The sequence below is a fragment of the Pleuronectes platessa genome, chromosome 9, assembly GCF_947347685.1.
Source record: "Pleuronectes platessa chromosome 9, fPlePla1.1, whole genome shotgun sequence".
NCBI lineage: Eukaryota > Metazoa > Chordata > Actinopteri > Pleuronectiformes > Pleuronectidae > Pleuronectes > Pleuronectes platessa.
The window spans coordinates 13,410,848-13,433,451 of NC_070634.1; the positions used below are offsets into that span (position 1 = coordinate 13,410,848).

General features: G+C 44.1%; 3 protein-coding genes across 4 annotated transcripts in view; 2 read left to right on the forward strand and 1 right to left on the reverse strand.

The window, feature by feature from the left end:
* cpamd8 (C3 and PZP like alpha-2-macroglobulin domain containing 8) overlaps positions 1-14,927 on the forward strand; it is a 43,737-nt gene extending 28,810 nt beyond the window's left edge. For both annotated transcript variants that reach the window (XM_053430352.1, XM_053430353.1), the window contains exons 33-45: positions 99-185; positions 289-425; positions 643-798; positions 1,525-1,587; positions 4,427-4,683; positions 4,773-4,860; positions 7,545-7,619; positions 8,291-8,396; positions 8,614-8,724; positions 8,805-9,017; positions 10,840-10,914; positions 12,819-13,020; positions 13,810-14,927. In XM_053430352.1, the coding sequence (XP_053286327.1) occupies positions 99-185; positions 289-425; positions 643-798; positions 1,525-1,587; positions 4,427-4,683; positions 4,773-4,860; positions 7,545-7,619; positions 8,291-8,396; positions 8,614-8,724; positions 8,805-9,017; positions 10,840-10,914; positions 12,819-13,020; position 13,810 (1,571 nt within the window). In that variant the 3' untranslated portion in view covers positions 13,811-14,927. The remainder of the gene's footprint in view (positions 1-98; positions 186-288; positions 426-642; positions 799-1,524; positions 1,588-4,426; positions 4,684-4,772; positions 4,861-7,544; positions 7,620-8,290; positions 8,397-8,613; positions 8,725-8,804; positions 9,018-10,839; positions 10,915-12,818; positions 13,021-13,809) is intronic.
* A 1,703-nt stretch (positions 14,928-16,630) lies between these two features.
* odf3l2b (outer dense fiber of sperm tails 3-like 2b) lies at positions 16,631-19,076 on the forward strand. The gene is made up of 5 exons (XM_053430727.1): positions 16,631-16,680; positions 16,766-16,857; positions 17,621-17,731; positions 18,171-18,284; positions 18,531-19,076. The coding sequence occupies exons 1-5, from the start codon at positions 16,631-16,633 to the stop codon at positions 19,016-19,018; spliced, it is 855 nt and encodes a 284-aa protein (XP_053286702.1). The 3' UTR covers positions 19,019-19,076.
* A 15-nt stretch (positions 19,077-19,091) lies between these two features.
* Positions 19,092-22,264, reverse strand: cks2 (CDC28 protein kinase regulatory subunit 2). Its single transcript, XM_053430167.1, has 3 exons — positions 22,094-22,264; positions 21,531-21,658; positions 19,092-19,626 (listed from the first exon to the last, which is right to left on the reverse strand). The coding sequence occupies exons 1-3, from the start codon at positions 22,150-22,152 to the stop codon at positions 19,583-19,585; spliced, it is 231 nt and encodes a 76-aa protein (XP_053286142.1). The 5' UTR covers positions 22,153-22,264; the 3' UTR covers positions 19,092-19,582.
* Between the last annotated feature and the right edge of the window lie 340 nt (positions 22,265-22,604).

Here is a 22,604-nt window from a genome sequence, read left to right on the forward strand (position 1 = left end):
CTGAAAGATTTAGCAGTTTAGGATAATGATACAATGAGTCATAGGGTGCAGGGTGTTGGACCCTCTCTGTCTTTATCTCACTTTGTTTGTGTCTGCAGATGGACTCACCCATTGGAGCCTGACAGGCAGCACGATGACAGACGAGGACACTTTCATGGGCTTCAGCGATGGCCTCTCTCAGTCAGGTACCCTCATCATCCATCGACATCACCTCCCTATTGGAAATACCTGATGTAAAAGCACAGTCCAGATAAGAATCTTCATAATAATTTCTTGTTTTTTTCCCAGTGGTGTCGGCAGAGGTGGAGATGACAGCCTACGGCCTTCTGACCTACACTCTCTTGGGGGACGTGGCCTCTGCCTTGCCTGTGGTCAAATGGCTCTCCCAGCAAAGGAATGCCTTGGGCGGCTTCTCATCCACACAGGTTGCTATGGGTCCTATCTTTATTCAAGAACGGGTCTTATCCCTGTGCTCGCACTCAAAAAGCCCCTGCTTATGCTTAGATTTGACCGACTTGTGCTCTACCTGTGTGCTTGCACTCAGATCATTTTCGCTTGGACACATTTCCTGCTTAAATTGTTTTGTGCAAGAATTCTGTCAAACCTGTCGACAACTTTTCTCATTGCCCCTCTCTGTGCCAGGACACGTGTGTGGCTCTGCATTCCCTGTCAGAATACGCCATCCTGTCCTACGTGGGAGGGGTCAACCTCACAATCTCGCTCGCCTCCACCAACCTCGACTTCCAGGAAACCTTTGAACTCAACAGGGACAACAAGAGACTCCTCCAGAGTGCCAAGGTAATCACACCAGTGGAAACAGTGAACAGAGTAAATCCTTGGGGATGTTTGTTTAATGGCAGGGCGGCTCCTTGTTGTTGTTGTATGGAGATGAGTTGCACACTTCAGGTTGTTTGTGTAGGTCGACAGTCATTTATCAACATTGTCAAGTCTAATGGTGAATTCTCACTTAAGAGACACCCCTGCATTTCAATGCAAGTTTAAGAAAGTTTTCCCTCCTGATTAACAGTGATTGATGAGAAGCTGTGTTTCAGAGCCACAGTCTGGCATCCGACTTAATCTGTATGTTTCCGTGTCCGGCTCTTTAGTAGCCAGAACCTTTCCCACTCTGCCAAACCAAACCAGGCTGGATTTCCCAAAAGCACCTGGCTGATCTGTTGATTTAATAGCTGTGCTTTGCTGGCTCGTGTGCTCACACATTACGATCTTACGACAGCGTGACCACAAACTAGCTTTGGACACGGCATCGTGGTGCTAGGTCAGTTAAAGAGCTCCATGAGCCGGAGCAGTTCAGGTGAGAGCGCAGTACGTCCTCTCTGCCAGGCATGTTGCTCCGCTGTGGTGTCAGCTATAATTGGGGGCAATTAAGCCCCGCTGGTTAGTAGCCAGGGACCCACTAGTGGCAGCGCAGCAGCCTCCAGCATTCATTCACTTGATAAATGACTCACTCACCTCTCCTTGCCCCCCTATGACTCGCTTTGTTTCTTCTTTTTCTCCTTTTTCCAGATCCCCAGTATCCCCACAGGCCTTTTCGTGAGTGCTAAAGGAGAAGGCTGTTGTCTCATGCAGGTATTGTAACGCTGCGACTTTTGTATTCTTAAATGTGGGACCGTAATAGTATGCTTACTTCACTGGCTCACAGCGAGAGTCTCACAGCAGGGGAGAGTCGGTTACAGTCACCCAATGAGTCCCAATTTTCCCTCCCACCCCCCATAAATTGGAGTAATCTGGTAGAGCTTAGCCAGTTGTTCTGGAATGTGTTGATCATTCCGGTTGATTCCTGCGGCCCCTGGACGGGAAGTTGTTTACGTCTACCTTGTGCTACTTCTACCAGAGGCAAACAAAAACCCTTTTCATAAACACCAGGAGTCAGTTTTCCTCGTTGCTGGATGATATTCTGTTCTCTCGTATTATGACCAATGTTTAAACCTTTAACCACTTTAAAACCAATCGGGGCATAAATGAAAAAAATTAAAAGCATGCGTTATCAAAGTTTTATGTTTACATTTCCTGTTTTTAGAAACCTACATGTGAGATAGAACTTGGTTTGACTGAGGCAGAGGCAGACAGCCCCGTGGATGTTGCGTTCACACTGTGCAGTGCCTGAAACGTCTCCCAACTCGTCCACAAACACACAGTTCCTTTCTTCACATCTCTCTCCCCCCCCCCCCCCCCCCCCCCCCCCACACACACACACACACACACACACACACACACACACACACACACACACACACACACACACATACACACACATACACAGACCTCTCTCTGCGTCAACACACCTCCTTGACAGCCCCTCAGGCCAGCAGCACCTGGGCTCTAATGAAATACAAGAGCGGGGGCCAATCAAAGAGCCCAGCCTGTGTATGTGTTTGTAGACACACTGTAATGATGATTCTACGTCCCGTGCCTCAGGATTATTATTTAGTAGCTTTGCACAGGTCTCAAATCACGGCGGATGATTTATTCCGAATTTGAAACAGTTCTGGCAATAATAATCACCTGTGGAAATAAAAAGAGCGTCAAAGCAGTGACTTGTCCTCAGGCTGAAATAGTCGTCTGCTGAATGCATGTCCTGTGTCCAGTGAATATGATTTGTGGTTTATGCTTCAAAGTGCTGCCTAAGTCTTTTCAAGGCCGGAGGTCCTAAATATTTGAACTCTAAGTAGTTTTATGCCAATGTTTGATGCCAAAACGTGTCTTTAATATTGCTGTCAGCAGCGCATACAAACACACACACACACACACACACACACACACGCACACACACACACACACACACACACACACACACACACGCACACACACAAACACACTCTCACACACACATTTTTTTTAACATAGACATTGTGACATACCATCAGCTCAGTGTATTCTCTGTATATAAAAGTGCATGTAGACTCCGGGTCTGGAAAGTGAAGCCAATGCGGAAGGGCTTGAGACCTGTTTTTTCTTGAGTGACCAGCAGAGGGCGACTCCACAGTTTTCAAAAAGATCATGAGAAAAATTACTTTATATCTTAATTGATTTATAACAACAGAGTTTATAGCCATCCGCATTGCAACATGTTCAAGTTCATTTAGTAAATGATGGTACCATTTACAGTGAAATAGATGTTTATGTACGGATTGGATATTGCGTGATTGACGGTTAGTACTATCCAATGGGTGCAGGTCGCAGTTAAAGGTGGGCATGCAGTGTTCTTGAACTCTCAGTCAGGCTCCGACTCCGCTCCTCAAAGTATGGTTACTTCCTGTTTCAGAAAAGCAAGATGGCGACAGCCAATATGCCAAACTTGAGCCTTCAAAAGGCAGTTCACAAACCAATGGGTAATGTCAAGTGGCTCTGTGTCTCTGGTCATATCCTCATAATAAAGCTACATCAATTGTAAGGTGAATATTGGGAGCAACAATCCAAGAACTAGGCTTCTATCTTAGTTTATTGGTGCAAATCAGCATGTGCAAGTCAAGTGTCTTTGCTAGTTTCAGCAACGCAGTATTCCATTAAGTGCCCATGTTTTTTAAATAGAAAATGCACTTGCACCCATCTGACTGCCCAGGGATGCTTTAGACTCAAAATGAGTTGTAGTCATGCAAATCTCCAGGTAGTGGGCTAAGGTTAGGGGTGGAGCGATTGGGAGCGATTGACCAAAACCTGGTCTGATGACAACGATGATTATTTTAAAGGGTGTATAATGCACACACATATGTGGGAATACATGATGCATACACTCTGCTTTTTACACACAGATGGTCTACTTGTGTTTCTTACAATATACCAGGCTTTTTAAGGGAATTGGAGATTGCTCTCTCTGATTGATTTATTATTCACACTGGGAAACACATCCATGATTAAATAACAAACTAAGTACAACTCCTAGTGAATCAGCACACGCCTTAAGCATACTTGTGTGCTTTGATCGTCGAACAGCCTCTGGTGTTCTGATCAATAATTCAACACGACTTACAGTGTACACCAAATTGTGAACCAGATTTTATGGCAGTTCATCCAATATTATATCCTGATAGACCACAAATATAAACATTGTGGTACCAGTACAAGAAAAGTCAGTAAGATTCATCCTCTGGGAACAATGAATGTCTCAACCAAATTTCATGAATATCCATCCATTAGAGATAACTCATCAAAAGTCAAAAACATCAACCTGTTGGTGGTGACAAAGAAAATCTGAGAATAGGCTAAGTCAACACGTAAGTGTCTCTGTAGCAACCTTCATGGTAGTGTGCCAGTGTCTGGCTGTGGCATCGCTAGAGCCATACCAAGAGCAAGGGTTGAATAATTCTACCATACAGGGTTTCAAAACGACCAAGATGTTGACAGCAATTGTTGATTCTGTGGGTCACTTTCTTTAACACTACACATCCATCACTCTCTCTCTCTGTAGATTGATGTGAGCTACAACGTACCTGACCCAGTCTCCAAACCAGCCTTCCAGCTCAAAGTGGACCTCAAAGAACCTTTTCAGGAGCGACAACTGCAGCACCCCTCCTCCTCTTCGCGTCATCCTTCCTCGCGCTCCCGGAGCCGTGCGGACAACCGCTCGGAGCTCAACCGGAAGAGGCGGGCACCCATCGATGATGACGACCCGGCAGCCCACCAGGACAAAATGGACTTTCAAATCTCCCTTGAAGTTTGTGCCCGGTAAGACACACAATCTGTGTACAAATAAGGGGTGGGTCTGCACAGCTCTGAGTCTCACACTGTCACCTTCACCCCGACTCTCTGCTTAGGTGGCTCCATTCGGGCTCATCCAACATGGCCGTCATAGAAGTTCCCATGATTTCCGGTTTCCGAGCAGATGTTGAAAGTCTAGAAAGGGTAGGTAATCACACGAACACACCAGAAAATACTTTGGCAAAGGATTAGAGACTGTTCTTCATGGAATTTTATCTGATACTCAGTTCAGACAAAGAGAGAGAAAGAGGGAGCGGAGTCGGAGGGTGGTTAAATGAATGAATGTGTGCAGCTATGATACATTTAAGAAAGGTATTGTGTTGGTCAGTGCTGATATTGTGGCGTCGGCTACAAACAAATGGACGTATGGACACTGAGAAGCATACAGAGGTGCATTTAAACTGTTGCGGGTCAGAGGACGTCAGCTGAGTAGGCGGTCCCTTCATATGTGGCTCAGAACACATTAGCAAGACTGTGGCTACATCTGTCCCAGACCAACCTCCGAATGTATCTGAGTGAGCTGAACTCAGGAAGCATTCAGGAGGCGTTCGAGAGCTGACCACTTGTGATCGGTTCACTTGGGACGGATGTTAATACAGGAACTGAACAGGGTCTCAGAAACATAGTAGAACGTAAACAGGATGCCTCCTTAAACAAACACACACATAGCTTGGATTTGGTTATTCCTGTAAACCTGACATTCCTTTCAATGCTGTTCAAAGTTGTTGTTCAGAGCAGCTCCTGAAGACTTCCTGGAGAGTTCCTCTGAAGGGTGTTTTCTACACGGCCAATGTGAAGCTGTGTCACGTGTCTCTGTGTGTGTCCATGTGTTCGTCACGGTCATGCAAGCGGTCATGAAGATGAAGGTCCTTTTTATGGTGGTTTTTCCAGGTATGATGAGAGGAGAGGACCAGCCAGCTCAGGCCCTGTGGAGTTACAATGTCTCTGGGTCGGAGGTCATTGGGCCTCCCTGGGCCTACAACACCAAACACACTCACCTCACTGGGGCCTCATGAGGCACAGACTCAGACGAAACGTGTATAGTTTGCAAAGGACAGAGGAAATGGATGGATTTAATGTAGTTAACATGGAACTGAATAAAAGGAGTAACACAGGATATGGAGGGTGAATTAAAATACGATGGATAATAATAGAAAAGGAGGGTAAATTTCAGGTCTAGATCCAGGTCAGCTCCCCAGTCCCCCATCGCAAGCTTGTCCCTCATTACTGGACAGTTATGGGGCCTTGGTCTGCATTCACCTCTACAAGAGCCACCTCTCTGGCTACCTGGGGAGATTTTAAACACTCACATTCACGTACAAAAACCTGCACACACACACACACACCGCTGTGAGTGTGTCAGTTGAGGCTGACCTGAGCTGCAGTGGCTAACAAGCTCAGTTTACACCCCTGCTGGCCTCCCTCGGAGTTTTACTGCTGCCTGCCCGGCTGCCACTTACATTCCTCAATTTATGGTGGCAAGCTTGGCCGCTACAGTCATGTCTAGTTGCCTTCACGGATGCTGCAGTCATGAATGATTAGCCCGATGACTGACTGGGAACTCCCACGGCTTCTTATCACCCAATATAATGAGCTTTGTTTAACGGCCCAGAGCACGTTGCGGACGTAGCTATGGGACTTCATTGGCAATTCTTTGTGGATAGATTGTTGATCTTGTGTTTGTGTGTTTGTGTGTGTTTGTGTGTGTGTGTGTGTGTGTGTCTCGGTGGCGCCAGCTCAGGCTGAGCACCTCATAAACCCCTGCTGTCTAAAGGCTGCCACCTTTGACAGAAGGAAAAATCTCCCTGTGGGGGGAATTAACTCTGCCGGCTCTCTGTGCACACACTCAACATTTCCTCATTACTCAATGATACTCTCCTATTTATTAGAAATAGCCATGCACTTTTTACCCAACTGTACACTTTGGCACCAAGTTCACTAAATACCAGAAACTCATTGAGAATAAAACTCTGATCGGGCTCTCACCGAGGACAGTTATGACCCCTCGTTGATTTTGACTCATAGAAACCAAGTCCATGATTGGTGCTCTGGTCCATTTTCCACCCTCGCCTCGCCCCTCATGACACGGTAGATTGCATATGGTTTGAATTCAGGTAATGACTCATGGAGCGCAATCAAATGTAGACCATATGGACTCTGACAGTGAGGTAAGGCCACGCTACTACATAGTGTTATGAATTATACGGGCAGACAAAGGGACATCCACCAGTTAAAGGACCTCTGACAGCTGGGATCCAGGATTGTGCGAAAACAAGATGCTCTCCAGTGTGTTCACGTGGTTTGTGAGACGAGTAGCACGAGTTAACCAGTCAACACCTTATATTTAATCCTGTGTGAACAGTAGACCCTGATTAGCATGAGGTGGAGCTGTCCAGTCCACCGTGGTGCTGATTAGTGTTCACGTCCATGTCCGTGGCCACTACAAACAATAAGGTAGCAGTTTATTAGGTACACCCAGCTAAAACGAATGCAGTATAGCGAAACAGCCCTGCAGTGAGTCCTACCTTTATGAACATTAAGATTTGTTGCTGCTGTTGGCAAGAGCTCCTATTATTTTGTCTACCTCATTTATATCAAGGAGGGTTGGCTCAGCTGGTCTCTGACACCCAGTTTTCAAAAAGTATCATAAAGACTTGCTTGAGGGATCTCATGAATATTCCTCAAATATTTCCGGCCAAACAGATTCAGCAAGGAACACGATAGCACACACATACTCATATTTATTTAAAATCCTCAACCTTTTGCAGATTTGCTTCGGTTCTTTTTCTGTGTTTTCCTACACACTTTACTTTTGTCTCCCTCTACAGCTGCTGATGGATAAGAGAGTGGGTCTGAAGAGATATGAGCTGAGTGGGAGGAAAGTGTTGTTCTACTTCGACGAGGTGAGTGGAATCCTCATTGTTGTGTCACATGTCACTTAAGTAAAAGTACAAATAAATAGACAAAAGTAGAAGTACCCCTTTAACCTTCTACTTGAGCAAAAGGGCTATTAAATGAACTTAAAGTATTATAAGTAAAAGTACTTGCAGACTGTAACCTTTTCCCTAATGCAAATGTGTAATGCGTCATGATGCTGAGTCTCTTCCAAATACATTTCAAATGTTTAGTCACCAGTGATGCTGCTGGAGGAGGCGGGGTCTAGTGTTATCTGCTCATGCTGATTGGATCAGTTGAAATGTCCTTCTCTTACTTTAGAACACAAAAAAACATTGTGAACCTTTTGAAGAATGAAAATGTATTGTAGCAGAAAGTAGATGTGTAGTGGAGTAAAAGTGAAAAGTACGTGAAAATAAAATGCTACTTAAGCAAAGTAAAGATACATAAAAAAGGTACTTAAATACGTTTACAAAGTAATCCCACCACTGATCAGGGGTGCGCACATCATGCGGTACTGATGATGAATAAGTTGAAACGTTGCAGACCAATGTTTTCACAATAACTGGAGACTATTTCAGGTTTGTGTGAAAGTATATCAACGTCCATATTTGTCTCTATTTACATGTGTTGCTGTAGGTTTTGTGAGTTTATTTTTCTTTTTGCCACCTGACCTTAGATCCCCAGCCAGTGTGTGACGTGTGTGGCCTTCCAAGCCGTCAGGGAATACATTGTGGGCAAGACAGCGCCTGTTCCGGTCAAGATCTATGACTACTACGAACCAGGTGTGCCTCTGATGAATATTTGAAGTGCTGCCCTTTAAAGAGTTACCGAGCAGGAAAAACGTCTAACTGGTCATGATTTACGAAGTGACTTTTTTTTAATGGAAATTGGATTTTCTTTCACTACGTTTATGACCTAGTTATGATGAGCGAGCGTCATCTTTGTTTTGTGTGTGTGGGTGTGTGAATGTGCTGGTGTGGGTCTCTGCTTGTTGTGCAGCCTTCGAGGCCACACGGTTCTACAACGTCAGCGAGAGCAGCCCGCTGGCTCGGGAGCTTTGTGACGGCCCGACCTGCAATGAAGTGGAGAGCTCAACCAATCACTGGATAGGTGAGAGTCATTCTACGCCCCCTTCATGATACACAGGCACTGCGTTTCCTTCAGTCACTTCTATGTATTATTTGGTGCAGGTTTTGTGCAGGCAAACCAGTGCAACAATGTGTACGGCTGCCTGGAGGAGGAGCACTTTGAGCGCTGCACCTGCTACAGGGACTGCGGTTACGACGGCGAGCCGGTTTGTGGGTCGGACGGGCAGCTCTACCAAAACCAGTGTCAGATGGAGGTGTTTGCCTGTCGAAACGGGACACGTATCAAGCAGGTTCCTCTGTCCCAGTGTCCTCACAGTAAGAGCTCGCTTATGCACAACACCTGTCATCACCTGGAGATCAGTCTTTCCATCATTCACTCATCATACTGCTCTTTTTTAACAAAGCCTCAGTTCTAGATATCTAAATGTTTCCCTGTGTTGCCAAGCGAACACAGCTCGACTTAGATGGAAATAAATCTCTCAATCCATTATCAGAAATGAACTCCGGAAAATGGCCTCACAGTTTGGTCCAGACGTCTTTTTGTTTACAGCACATTGACACCTAACCCTAACCCATCTTCTTCGGCGTCTTCTACGTGTATGGCTCCTATTTTTCACCCTGAAATAGTTGTGTTTTGTCTGTCGCCCGTTAGAACCGTCATCAACACGCCCACTAGATTTCTGTGAATCCTCAGGAGAATGAGCTCACTCTGACATTATCCTGACAAGGAGAAAACTCTGGAGATTGTCTGCGGCACAACGGACTCACACATTTGCGTTTGCACATGCAGCCCCTCCGGATAGTTTCAGGAGAATATAGAGTTCAGTGCATGTCAGGAAGCAGCTTATCTAACATGAAGGACATCAGCTGAATAAGTGAAGCGAGATGAAAGTCAGCTAACGTGGCTTGAATTTTGAAACAGCCACAATCTCAACGCTAATATTGTTTGTTAGGGCTCGGAAATAAGTCAAAATCTGTAACTATGGCAGTTTTCCTCAATAGCTATACACAAGTGTTTAATATATATCTGAAGTATTTCTTATGCACTTGCACAGTGAGAAGGTTTGACACATTGTTCATCCACCTCAGATTTGTAAAGTTATTGTCATTTTGGATCTGTAAAAAAGGAGCAAGAATCAGTCTGTCTACCGGAAGAAATAAAAATGTGACAAATCATGATAATTAGCAAATATCGACTGAAATAAAAATATGTTTGTTTATGATATAACTTTTGGCCTCGTCATCCAGCTTTAGGCTTTATCATCTCTTCCTGTGGAGTAATTTTGCTGTAACTCACTGACACCATCTCCAACCACTTGTCTTTCCTTTATAAGAAACAAGTGTTTGTCTTATCCCTTAGGGATTTCATTGGATACACTTGTTCGACTTTGCATTGCCATCAGCATCTCCGTGGAACCGTCCAGCGCGTGTGTTCGCCCCTCCTCTCCTCTGTGTGTGGAAACAGCTGTTCAGGTGTTGAGCTGATTACTGGAAGAGTTTTCTCCCCGTCGCACCCCCCCCCCCCCCCGCCCTCTTCTGCTCCCCGCTGTATTACAGGGCTTCGTCCAAATGACAGAGTGCTTTTGTCCAGCTCTTTGAAATCCTTGTCACATTCCTTTCCGACGCGCAGCCCAACAACAAAGGAGCCTTCATGTTGTGGAGCGGATTGGGGGAAAAGACATAGACAAAACTTTGGTGGTTAAAGAGCCGCGCTTGTGCCAAGTGGTTTGTGTTGCGTCGATCATCAAAGGAGCCGTGGTTTTGTTTGCTGCTCCCTGACATTGTTTGTTTGTGTACAGTTGCATGGGGGGGGGGGGGGGGGGGGGGACATTCAATGCCACCATCCCCCCCCCCCCTTTTGAATAGGAAAAAGAGATAATTTGTTTCCACACATGGCCCCCTCGGCCGCGGCTTGGCCCCTGCTATATTTGGAAAGTGTTTTTTTTTATGTAGGCTCCTGTTGAGACAGAGTGTACATCAGAGGTGCTGCTCAGTGGGGTGGATAATGCTTCTGGGCAGTATTTAGATTATGCAACACTGAGACTCTGTTTAATTCATAACTACTTTTTTTCCTCGTATGTGCTGTGGCCACCACATAAACGTGAATAACCAAACGTGTGTGTGTTTGTCTTTCCAGTGGAGACCACGGTGGAGGACAAGCAACCGACAGCAAACCAGGAAACTGAGCTGCCCTCAGTGCCTGTACACACAGGTAACTTCATCTGCCACTATACTAAACATAGCTTTAGATGAACCCCCAACTCCTACATACAGTACACTCCTCTATATCACCCCTGTCTTGCTCTCTATCCTTCCCTCCATCTGCCTGCTGAGTTCAAGCAGCAGAGATGGAGTTTAGTTCTTCACCTGACAGTTGTTGTCGTTATGCACATGTTGTCTTCAGCATGTTACATCTGCAGCTTTAATCTGCTTCTGCATCCAAGATGGCTGAGTCTGAGTGGCCGTGTCAGCTAAATGTAAATTTGGAGTCAATATTTGGGGACACATTGGTTCCAAATGGGGGCGTGTGCACATAAATGCAATTAGATTGCATGTAGAGGGCACATTATATTTAAAATATAGGACATCTGTGTGTTTACGTGTGTTCTTTTATCATTCAAAGAATGGGAGTTCAAAAGGGTGGGAGGAAAAAATAGTGAGATGAAAAGATGTGTGGGGTGTAAAAAAAGACAAAATACACACAGATCAAAAGGTGATGAGAGGAGAGAAATCGAGATGGAGATGGTTTGCGTGGCAGCACATTCCCCTGCTGCCACATCATGTCTCCAATCGGTGTGATAAATAGGTGGATAGGTTTCACGCTGCAGGCTCGATTGTTGCTCTGCCATGAGCTTAGATCTGCAGTCACTTCCAGGGAGGCGGCCAGAGAATTCCTGATAGGATGTTTGGCTGCGTGCGGAGGGAGGATGTAGCTGTGTTACATTTGGCCATGAAAACATAAAGAGGCGCTGCAGCCATTTACAAGCTGCAAGAGTGTGCATGCTGCACATACATGCTGCACACGGATGTGCATGGATTGTATGTGGTATTGTGGCAGATATCAATGATATATCCCACTTAAGTGTGTGTGTGTGTGTCTGTGTATGTATGTGTGTGTGTGTGTGAGTGATGTGGCACAGCCTGCACGGACTTGTTTCCCAGCCTACAGCTCCCAGTAGCTCACAAAGCTGCTCTCAGGGAAAGGTCTCCATAGTACAAAAACTCTTTACACTCACCACAGGAATTCTGTTATGTACTCACAGGAACACACACACACACACACACACAAATATACCTTAACACACACATTTCTTTATGTTTATATATACGATAATATGACCATTTGTGCACGAACATGTATGCACGTGGAGGCAAATACGCACACAGCCTGACATGCTCACCTCCTGCATGATAACCACAGGGGAGATTAGGTTGAATAAGCACTGTAAAAACACTGTCATTGTAAACCATTAGAAAGTTGACGACATGCCCGCTAAGTGCACCGAGAGTGTAATAGGTGAAGGTGGGTTGTGCCAAGGAGCTGACAGATTCCACTGGAACAGCGGAGGAAGCTGTGGAATTAGCTTCCCTGTGCAGACTTGTCGTACGAGTGAGCTTGTACCAGAGGATACACTGAACTGGATACACAGTCTCACTGGCTTCGGGTTGAGCTTCCTGTCGTGTGCGTGTTTTCTACTCACGTAAAGTTCACACTTTGTGAATTAAAGGTTTACATTGTCTTTTTTGGGGTTAGCGTGTTAGAACTCACCATAGGGTCTAACGGTCATCACAGTGTGTAAATAAGCTGAATGTCATTGTAGAAGAGTCATAATAGGTGCAAATCTAATATAAGCATTTAATGAAACCATGCCCTCATCCAAATATAGTGACTTTAAAGTAGAACACGATGGTGTTTGCAAAATATTTTAATGTAGAATTAGAAGGACCCCTACTGTCACTGATGGGGTATTGCTGCTGAAGATCTCCAGGTCACGCAACACTTAGGAGTTTAAGTCAAGTGGCCGTCAACGCGTATCAGATTTTGTTATTAACGTTCAATTGGCTTTATCTCTGGTTGTGTCTGTATCTGTCACTAACTGAAACCCATGTGTCCAGGTGAAGAGGAGCAGGGGTCCATGGCAGAGGTTTCCTACTACTCCTATGAATACGACCCAGATTCTGATCCTTTCCTCGCTGACGCGGAGGCCGGGGAGCATTTCTACCTTCCTGAAGGTGGAGAGGACGTAGAGCAGAAGGTGCTCATCACAGCAGATACCCAGCTACCCACACTGGACACAAAAAACACCCCTGAACGATGGTATGTGCCGCTTCTTCTGTGTTGATGAAAACTAACAAAGGGAAACGTGTGTTAGTAATGCCTTTATTGGGGACTACTTTCAGACATAATGTAACCCATAATGAAGAAAGTGCAGAGATATGTGTTTTTTTTTAATAGTTTTTTAGATAGATTTAGGGCATAGGGGAAAATGAACAGCCAATTACACTGGGAATACGTGTTCTCATCACGGGTTAGAATTTATTTAAAAGCACTAATTGATCAATTTAGAAAAATGAGAAGAGGGAGATTTTTGTTATGACATTTTGCATTTCCAAAATAAAGGCAAAATATTGAAAATAAAGTAAAACTAAATCAGATAATTTGTTTCATATCCATTATAAAGTTGAAATAAATTGAAAATGTCAAGATTAAAGTTGAATCTTTAAGAAAATAGCAAACTACCAACCACAAAATGCCTTGCGTAGATGAATTAAAGAAATTGTATTTCAGAATCTGTTTCAGTAACAAGCTTATTACTTTTATTATATTAGTCCACAGATACTTTGTGGTAATCATTATTAGATCTTTGAGGGATTCTGCCCAAACTGTCCGTTCAGGAGAAACCACACAAGTTTGGAATGATGGAATCTCACACAGACTTATCCGTATTTGATCCACGGTTATAATGTTTACCAAAGAACTGTTGGCTGCTGTTTGACAGTTAAATAACATTGTCACTCCGCAGGTCTCTTGTTCAGAGACAGATGTTGTAACTGTCTGAGATAATGTGATATTGAAAGTGTGTTTTTGTTTTCCTGTCGTCCACAGAAACCTTCAGAGAGCGAAACCACGCCTTCCTCCAAATTGTACATTATTTGTGAATATATGTTAGTGAATGGAAAGAGAAGACTTGGGACTCCTGAAAGGAAGAGATGGGGGGGTCTGGAGAACGAGAGAGACTCTGTAAGCGAGTGTGTGTATGTTGGAGCGGATGCCTTCATATATGTGTGTTTGTGTGCAATTGGATGTGACTGTGCGTGATTGTTATTAAGCTTCCAGACTACTGCTGTTCTTCCTCCAGACTCCTGTTCACCCATAGGCACCATAGCGTCTTTGTTATTCACTGTATTGCCTTTATAATCACTAGAAGAAATAATCAAGTATTTATGTTTGTAATTACACCTGACTTTAAGCAAAAATATTTTTGTTATATTTTCTATCTGTGGTATTTATTTGTAGCTAGATGTCATATCATTTGTATTTTTTGTTCTGTCATTGTCTGCCCACACAGTCGACTTTGTACCCTTGCGGTTCTTTCGGTTCAAACAAAAGATACAGTTTGTGTTATCAGATGCATTTTTTTCCTCTCATAGCAAGCTTTAACCCAATAATTGACTTGTTCGATAATTATCTGGTGCTGGATAAAAGACATATGTTAACCATATGCTTTACAGAAACATAAGCTGAAATGTTTTTCATTCTTGAGATTTTTTTTTTTTTTTAAACAGCACATTAGAGATTGACAGGAAACCTGAGGAGAGAGAGACGAGGGGCTGACTGACATGTAGCGAGGCCTCTGGCCGACTCCCAGCGTGGACTTCACAGTTACAGGAGATGCGTGTGTTGACCAGCGGCGCACCAGGACGCGCCGGCTGACATGTTTCTGAAACTATCGTATCATGACACGACCATCACCTACTCTCAAGTCGCCTTTCACCTTACCTGCCTTGAGATTTGATTGTACAGTTCATAAGCTATTGTGTTTTTTTTTTTCTTTGTTAAATTTTGATTTGTGAAGCAATCAACTCAAAAAACAATCAAGAATGAAGTTTTAAATTTGTGTAAATGTACCAAATTTGATTAAATGTAGCCCCCCCCCCCCCGAGATTCATGTCAAAACTTTGTGCTTTTTAAAACAAACGAGAATAAAATTTGTATACAATCCAGGTCTTTGAAGTGTTTCCTGCGTTTCCTGATTCACTTTGTAAGTAGAGCAATGAAATACCTTTACCCTCTTATAACAGATACTATTTCTGTGGGTATTTAAAATTGATGACTCAATTTCGGTACTTTCGGTCATTTGAAGATGCTCCGTGAAATGACATCACACAAAGCAGAAAATTGTCACATAGAGTTGAAAGGGTTAACTCGTACTGCCACTCCTGTACCCCTACAGAGTCACTTCTGCCGATGCAGCACACTGCATGCGAGTGTCCCTCCAGCAGAGCAGCTCCAGTGCAGTTGTTTATGAAGACTCCATTTCCTCTGAGGAGCTAGTTAAGTCTGGAGATGATTTCCTGCCTGCAGTGAGCTATGTTTCAGCCCTGCTGCTTCAGAAGGCCCTTTGCTTTGATAAGTGACTCTGTGACCCCTGGCAAGCTGCTGTGTCAGAGACAGAAAGCATGCACGTGTGTGTGTGTGTATCAGTTTGTACATACTGTACACACATCTAGGCTTGAGCGTGCACTCGAATTAGCGTGCTGCCAGCACAAGATTTGTGTTACCAAAGCAGCAGCAGCGGCAACAAGAGAGTTGGAGCCTGTAAAAGTTTAATGTTTGTTTTCTGCACGTCACTTGTCGACCCTCTTGGTTGCCATGGCCTCCGGCGACCGGCTGCTCAGAGGCCTCCAAACCAGTCCTTCAAATCTCACCCCCAAATTATCACTGGGATTGGAGGAGATGAAAGAGGGAACTGCAACTGCATCTGGGTAATCAGTTTGACCTTGAGTTAAAGATGACAAACCAGAGGGTTGCTGGTCCAATTTCCAGCAGTGTATTCCAGCTGTATGTTGGCAATTTATGACCAGATCAATGGGGCCTGCTGAGTGAAGGTAGTAACTGCTCCAGGTGTGCTGCACTGCCTCTGACCCTGCATCTGTGTTGGGGCTTTATGATGTCCGGGGGGGAAGACCGTGTCAAGGTAGTGCTGTGCATGCTGGGAAATGAAGATAATCCCTTGTTGTTCTCTGTTTGAGATAAAAGTGATGAAACTGCACAAAACCTTTCCTCCCTGCCTCCATCCTGAGCCCAGACAATGATCCCCCCATCCAGTCCAACTCCGGTTGTGACACCAGGCCAACAGTGCAGGGGACCTGTCTGCAGTATCCGCAGGAGTCACCGTGGCAACTGCATGCACGGCTGAGGAGTGACACAGCGTCTCCACACTGCGATGAGCAGAAAGAGTGAAAAGAGAAAGGAGGGAGAGAGAGGGGGATCCTGGTTTCATGGTTTGCAGGGGAGCTAGTGTTACATGAGAGTGAATCGGAGTGATGACATTGTTCCTGCACAAAAGCTGAGTGCACCTATACATGTAACTGTGTGGAGGAAGGGCCCCATTCACCTGTCAGGAGCCACTGTGGATGGAGCATTTGACAAAAGCAAAGAGGCAGAGGGATAAGCCCTATCCAGGGCAGAGGCAGCGCCGCTGTTAACACTTTGTGTTTTATAGGTCTCAGGTTTCTTGATTGTTTCAGAGGAAATTAGAGATTGATTCTGGATCCTCCAGGGTTCTGGGTTTCAGTGTCAGTGGAGGCAGGGGTGATGCTGGATCCTGGATAAGCTACTCTATGATAATTGAAGACCCCCGAGGTGTTCATGGTTCGAGGAGTTTCCTCCAGTGCTCCCCTGATGACTCTTTGAATTTCTGAGGATGAAACCTGCCTCAGGTCCGGCTGAGAGGAGGAGTTTTCCTGTGGTAAGGTACAAAAAACATTAGCTTCAAGTTTTTATTTTTGTATAGTTTGATTTGTCTTGTTAAGGTCAACATGTATGAATTTTTCTTTAGTTTAGCTGCTATTGACGAATTCCTGAAGGATCCATCCCTTCTACAAGGGTCAATGGAGAAGAAATATTCAGCTATTGCAGGAAGAGAAAAAGGTAACTTCATCAAAATAAAGTTTTACCAACAGCTACTTTTCCTTTTGCATGAAGACCGGAACATCATTACCTGAGTTGCAGCCGGTCCCTTTTTGTCATGCGACATGTCATCATTCCAAAGGGACAACACTGTGTCAGCGTGGAGGGGATCTCTCAGAGAGCGGACCTGCCAGGACTCGCTCCTGTCTGTGAAAAATGCTCCAACTCGCCCTGCGTGTGCACATGCCTCCGAACACTTGTACGCTGATGTAATCCTAATTATTTTCCCTGCAGCACCGACCTGCTCTGATCGGATCTGCTCGATTTTAGTCTGACCCGGTGTGCACAGCAGACAGAAATCAGATGCAGAGGTTTAATCACTAACAGCTGCAGGCCGATTGGCTGACAGACGAGAACAGAATGATAATGAAGCAACTCAGTTTTGCTTCTCACGTTGTAATAAATCGAAATGTTTTTAAGGTTGAGTGAAATACACTCATTTTGTGACTTTGTAGACATATTTATTACTCACCGACTCAGACCTCTGTTTTTCTGGCAACTGATGAAGGTGAAGAAATACTTTACTCTGGCACATGAAGCTTCATACGTGACATGTGCCCTTTGAATGGAAAACGTATTGTTGCCACTCTGAATCCCTATATGCAAATCTGTCATTTGAGCACTGCAGATGTAATTTGAGGCACCTGATGTTTATATGAAATAGTGAAGGAGTGTGCAGAGACCCCACAGTTCACCTGTGTGTCCCCCGCCCCTCTGTGTTTAGGGCCAGGTCCTGGTCGCTATGGGCTTCCTCCAACCATCGGATTTATTGGCCATGACTTCACCAAAGCAACAAGCCCTGCCTACTCTTTCCATTGCAAGATGAGCGACAACAGTGAGACACATTTTATTTATTAGTTTTAGATGTGGTTGAAACTTCATTATACATTTTTGTTACTGCCTTGGTCTGAATGAACTTTAGTGTCAAATCTGCTCATAACCAAGAGCTAATATTTTCAGGATAATTACTCGGAATCACATAAACTAAGTCAGCGTGAGCTCCATGGTGGTGCTATATCAAGCCATATCCAGTAGAGGGAGACATCTCTTTATTCACCAAGCAAGTCTAATTTGAAGTCATTGCTTGATCAAATCAAACACAGGATGATACAGTATATTGAGTTTATCAATCGATCTTTATTTGTATAGCCCATATTCAAAAATGACAATTTGTCTCATAGGGCTTTAACAAGGTGTGACATCCTCTGCCCTTAACCCTAAACGAGAGTGAGGAAAAACTACTAGTTTATAATAAATGTTCACATTCCCTGCAGTGTACTGTGCTGACTCCAGTCCGGGGCCTCGTTACCATGTTGATGCAAAAATCACCCGCTTTGGTAAAGATGGCACGCCCTCGTACTCCATGTTGGGCAGAACGAAAGAACAGAGTAAGTTTCTACCCCTGCATTGGAAAAATATATTTATCTTCAGTGCATATTTTCCTTAGAATATGTTTTTAAATGAATGTTTTGCCACAACCTTATTCATATCTGTTCTAATCAAACAGTCAACCGTTATCCAAATGCACTTGTTTGTGAAACTTGTTGAGATTCAGCTGCTGAAGCTTGAAATCTGACGCTCCTCAACCATATGGTTCTGACTTGACGGTTATTCGACTGTTCTCTCTTCATTAGAGGAGCTCTTGAGAACACCAGGACCGGGGGCCTACAGTCCTGAGAAAGCCGCGCCATGCAACGTCCAGCGCAGACCACCGTCCTACACGATGGGCTCTCGCACACTCTACCGCAGCGTCGACTCAGTACCTGCTCCTAACAAGTATTGCCTCCCTCCACTCATGGGCCCTCAAGTCCCAAACAAGCCAGCCAGTGCAAGCTACACACTGTTGGGTACTTACAGCACAGGAGGACCATCTGTGGATTTAGCCAAGACGCCCGGGCCTTGCAGGTACAACAGCACGGACCCAGGTGTGTATTTACACCGACAGCCTGCGTATTCCATGCTGGGACGACACAGTTTACCCAGAGACGCCACCAAGAAGCCGGGTCCTGGAACCTACAACCCGGAGAAAGTGACTGTTCACAAAGCCCGGGCGCCGGCCTTCTCTCTGGGCATCAGACACTCAGAATTTGTCACCCCACTGGTTGTCCACATTTCTGACTGAACATCAATCACTTGGATGGAATGACAGAAACATCATTATGCAATGGAAGGAGAATATGCTTGAGCAACACATGTAAAGAAAGTACAATTTATTTTGTTCTTTCAGCAACAAAGTGTAATTTGAATCAATCCTGACTCACTGTCAAAATGTATAATACCTAGAAATTTAATATGTACATAACACAAACATAAAGAACAAACATTCAACACCATGTGTTAACCATAGGCTTAAGAAAAATAAAACCCTATGTCTGTATGACCGCTCAGTAAATAAATCAAACTTAACAAAATGACTTCCAAAGACATTTAAAAACATAAAAAATGTACAGTTGACAGACAAACATTCTCCATATCATTAATCAACATTCACAGCAGAATCAAGATAGTTGCCTCTAATTACCTCTTAAAATTGAGGGACTGAGAAAGAAGAAGAAAAAATACAACTAAGGGTTTGCTGCACAATACATTTACAACAAATGTAGAGATGTACGCAGGAGCGGTGTACGGTCCAAAGACGATACTAATAAGCAGAGATAATAGCAGGTATTTTACAGATGGTTCCCGATCAGTCCGTTGGGAGATGCCTTCTGAAAAGCAGTATGTGGGGCTCTGGAAGGTGAAAGCAAAGGATCAGTGCATCAGTATCATCTGTGGTATAGGTGGTTACACCATAAAGCAGGAGTCACTAACAGGCGGTCCGCGTCCGTACCCAGAAGCCATCCCGTACGGACCCGGACCTACAGCCAAAACAGAAGGTTATGATTTACAACCTGACACGGCGCTTCTATTTGTAACCGGCGCATCTTTTGTAGTCTTTACGGTAGTGGTTTAGCAGATGAGGAAACGCACAGACCAATTGCATGCGAGCTAAGCATTTCCACGTGATACTACTCAGCCAATCAAGTCTGTGCATTCCAGGTAACATTGCGACTCTACAGTGCAGACAGGTGAGAGAGTTAGAGGCAAGTAACACATGAAAAGACGTTAGAAAGAAAAAGAAAGATAACGATACAGGTAGAGAAAACAAATAGAGAGATTCAGACGACTGAGCCGGAGAAAGAGAGAGAAAGATGGAGAAACAGGAGTGAGACAGAGAAAGATGGAGAAACAAAGGAGTGAGATGGAGACAGTGAAGAAACAGGAGTGTAACGGAGAAACAGACGGAAAAAGTGGGGGAGTGGGATATAAGAGGGGAAGAAAATGATTCTAAAACTGTTCAATTGTTAAGATGTGTTGAGAATTGATTATCTGTAAAATTGGTTGAGACTTTTGAGTCAAGATGTGAAACAGAACAATTATAGCTTTTGCTTCCTTTATTTTATTTTTCTGAAGTTAAGCCCTTTATTTGAACATGCACAATTTTCCCGTTTTATTTATTTTCTCTTATTTTGAAATGCAGCCCTACTTCTATTTAGTTAATGACAGAACATTATACATATCTGCAATCATACATATATGTTCAGTTCTACTTTAAGTGACAATAAATTTTGTCAAAAAGTTTTTGAATCGTACTAAATTAATTTGATTTGACAGTCAGGTAGTGAGTACATGCAGATGTTGATACAAAAACTAGACTACTTAAATATATATCACACTAAATAGTTAGACATTATGATCTTCCGTCCTTTGCTTCAAGACATTTTCTCTAACTGGACCTCTTTAAATTGTAGTTGAATACCCCTGCCATAAAGTATGTATGTTCCCAATGAGCTGTGGTCTGATCTTTGACACAGTCCAATGGCACATGCAAGCAGATATTAAAGCGACATTAGTTTAATTGTCCTGTGATATAAAATGGGAAGAACAGTGCTCGTTCTTGCTAAATGTAACTTTGGTGGGTGGGTACGATCTCCTGTGAGAAGTGTGCCACTGACTAATAGTTGCAGCTTAAACTGCCAGAATATTTTATATACTCATTTTATAAAAAGGTTACTGATCATTATAATCATTGGTCTTCTAATTCATCTTACTGATCATTTTAATCATTCATCTCCTTAAAAAATGTAGCTCAGGAAACACACAATTGATCTGACTATCACAGGCTGCTGCAGCAACACATTTACCTAAAGAAATTCAAGGGAAATGTGTGTGTAAAACGACTGGGATGAAGAATCCAGGTCCTCATATAGCTCAGCTCAAGCCTTCCTCAGGGTTTCAATGACTCAGAGACAAAGTCATTATTTGCAGTCTTCATGCCATTATTTTTGGACATAGGTTTGCCTAGAAATTCTTGACATGTCTTCCCTCCCATGAGCACCAGTGGTGTGATGGAAACCAGTAGCACTCCGGCCAACTCTTTCTAATACATTAACTTTGTTTAAATATTTCTAAATAATTTGTGCTTGTAACTAAGACTTTGGATCTTTTATGATTTCTCTTACACTCTTCGTCTTGTACTGAGGGAAGGACCCCAGATGTCCTTGTATCTCTCTCTCTTTTCTCTCTTCTCTCTCGGTGCCTTGTGAGTATTATGAAAGTGTGGGTCTGTCGTCTGGGCTCCATGTGGGACTCACCTGGCTTGTGGATCATGTAGTGAATCCAGCCCTGGCTCTGCTGCACCCCCAGGCCCCTCCACTCGTCCTCGCTCATCAGGTGGGAGGAGGGCACCAGTTTCGACAGCTGCTTCGGGAGCACGACATGCCTGTGAGAGGAAGAGGAGCTACATTGTGAGGAAGGACCCATGGGGCTCAGAGAGTAGCTTTGTGAGGGAAACAACCTCCCGTCAATCGCAGGGGAACTAAATGCAACGTAAACACTCGGCAACTACATTTACAGCATCAGCAAAGTAGCTTGTTTACTCTCATTTTACCTGCGGCAGCTACGTAACGTTAGCATTACGACTTTACGACACAAGTATGCGATACGTGGAGCATATGGTGGTGTTCTTTAAATAGTATAAAGGAGACAATAACCTTACACATGTATATCAAACTAAACACACAGGGAGGGAGTTGCCAACGGGCGCTAACGTTGTGTTTAGCCAGGGAGCTAACCTCGTCTCTCCGAAGATAGCTTACTGTCGGCTGGAGTCAAAACAACGGTCTTTTGAACACGCTAGCATCGTCGTTAGCCTCACCTGTACTCGAACTCCTCGTCGGTGTACTTGTCAGAGTAGTAGATCTGTTTCTTCGACATGTTGGGTGTGAAGTCAGCAGATGTGTTGTATAAAGTCCGTCACTGCGTATGGAGAACAGGAAACGAGCTTCTGTCATCTGCCGCTGTTTTCTGACCGGGATTCAAACCTCAACGGCTCCGCGCTCTGATTGGTCCACGCAGGAGACCGACCCTTCGAACACAGATCGTCTATTTAGTGAGCGATGTGCTTCTGAGGAGGAGGAAACGAGGGGGAAATGATTTTCGAACAGTTCGTGCATTTGCTCTAAATAATTTAAAAACATGTACAGTTACAATCAGAAATATTCAACCCCCTCACCTCAATAGACATTATAGTGATGTGGAAGACAGATAATGACAATAAATGACAAAAAAACTCATCAAACAACAAAAGATATTTGTTGATGCGTATTTTTAGCCTGACGTTGTCAGACTCACAATTCTAGTCAGAATGTGAGTCTGAGACCGCTCCA

Excerpts from the sequence above, each read along its gene's own strand:
- odf3l2b (XM_053430727.1), top strand. The coding sequence starts at position 16,631 with ATGAAACCTGCCTCAGGTCCGGCTGAGAGGAGGAGTTTTCCTGTGGTA. Across the intron at positions 16,681-16,765 it reads AGGAGTTTTCCTGTGGTAAG|TTTAGCTGCTATTGACGAAT; the intron begins GTACAAAAAACA and ends ATTTTTCTTTAG. Across the intron at positions 18,285-18,530 it reads GGGCAGAACGAAAGAACAGA|AGGAGCTCTTGAGAACACCA; the intron begins GTAAGTTTCTAC and ends TCTCTTCATTAG.
- cks2 (XM_053430167.1), bottom strand. The coding sequence starts at position 22,152 with ATGTCGAAGAAACAGATCTACTACTCTGACAAGTACACCGACGAGGAG. Across the intron at positions 21,659-22,093 it reads GACGAGGAGTTCGAGTACAG|GCATGTCGTGCTCCCGAAGC; the intron begins GTGAGGCTAACG and ends TTCCTCTCACAG. Across the intron at positions 19,627-21,530 it reads CTACATGATCCACAAGCCAG|AGCCCCACATACTGCTTTTC; the intron begins GTGAGTCCCACA and ends TTCACCTTCCAG.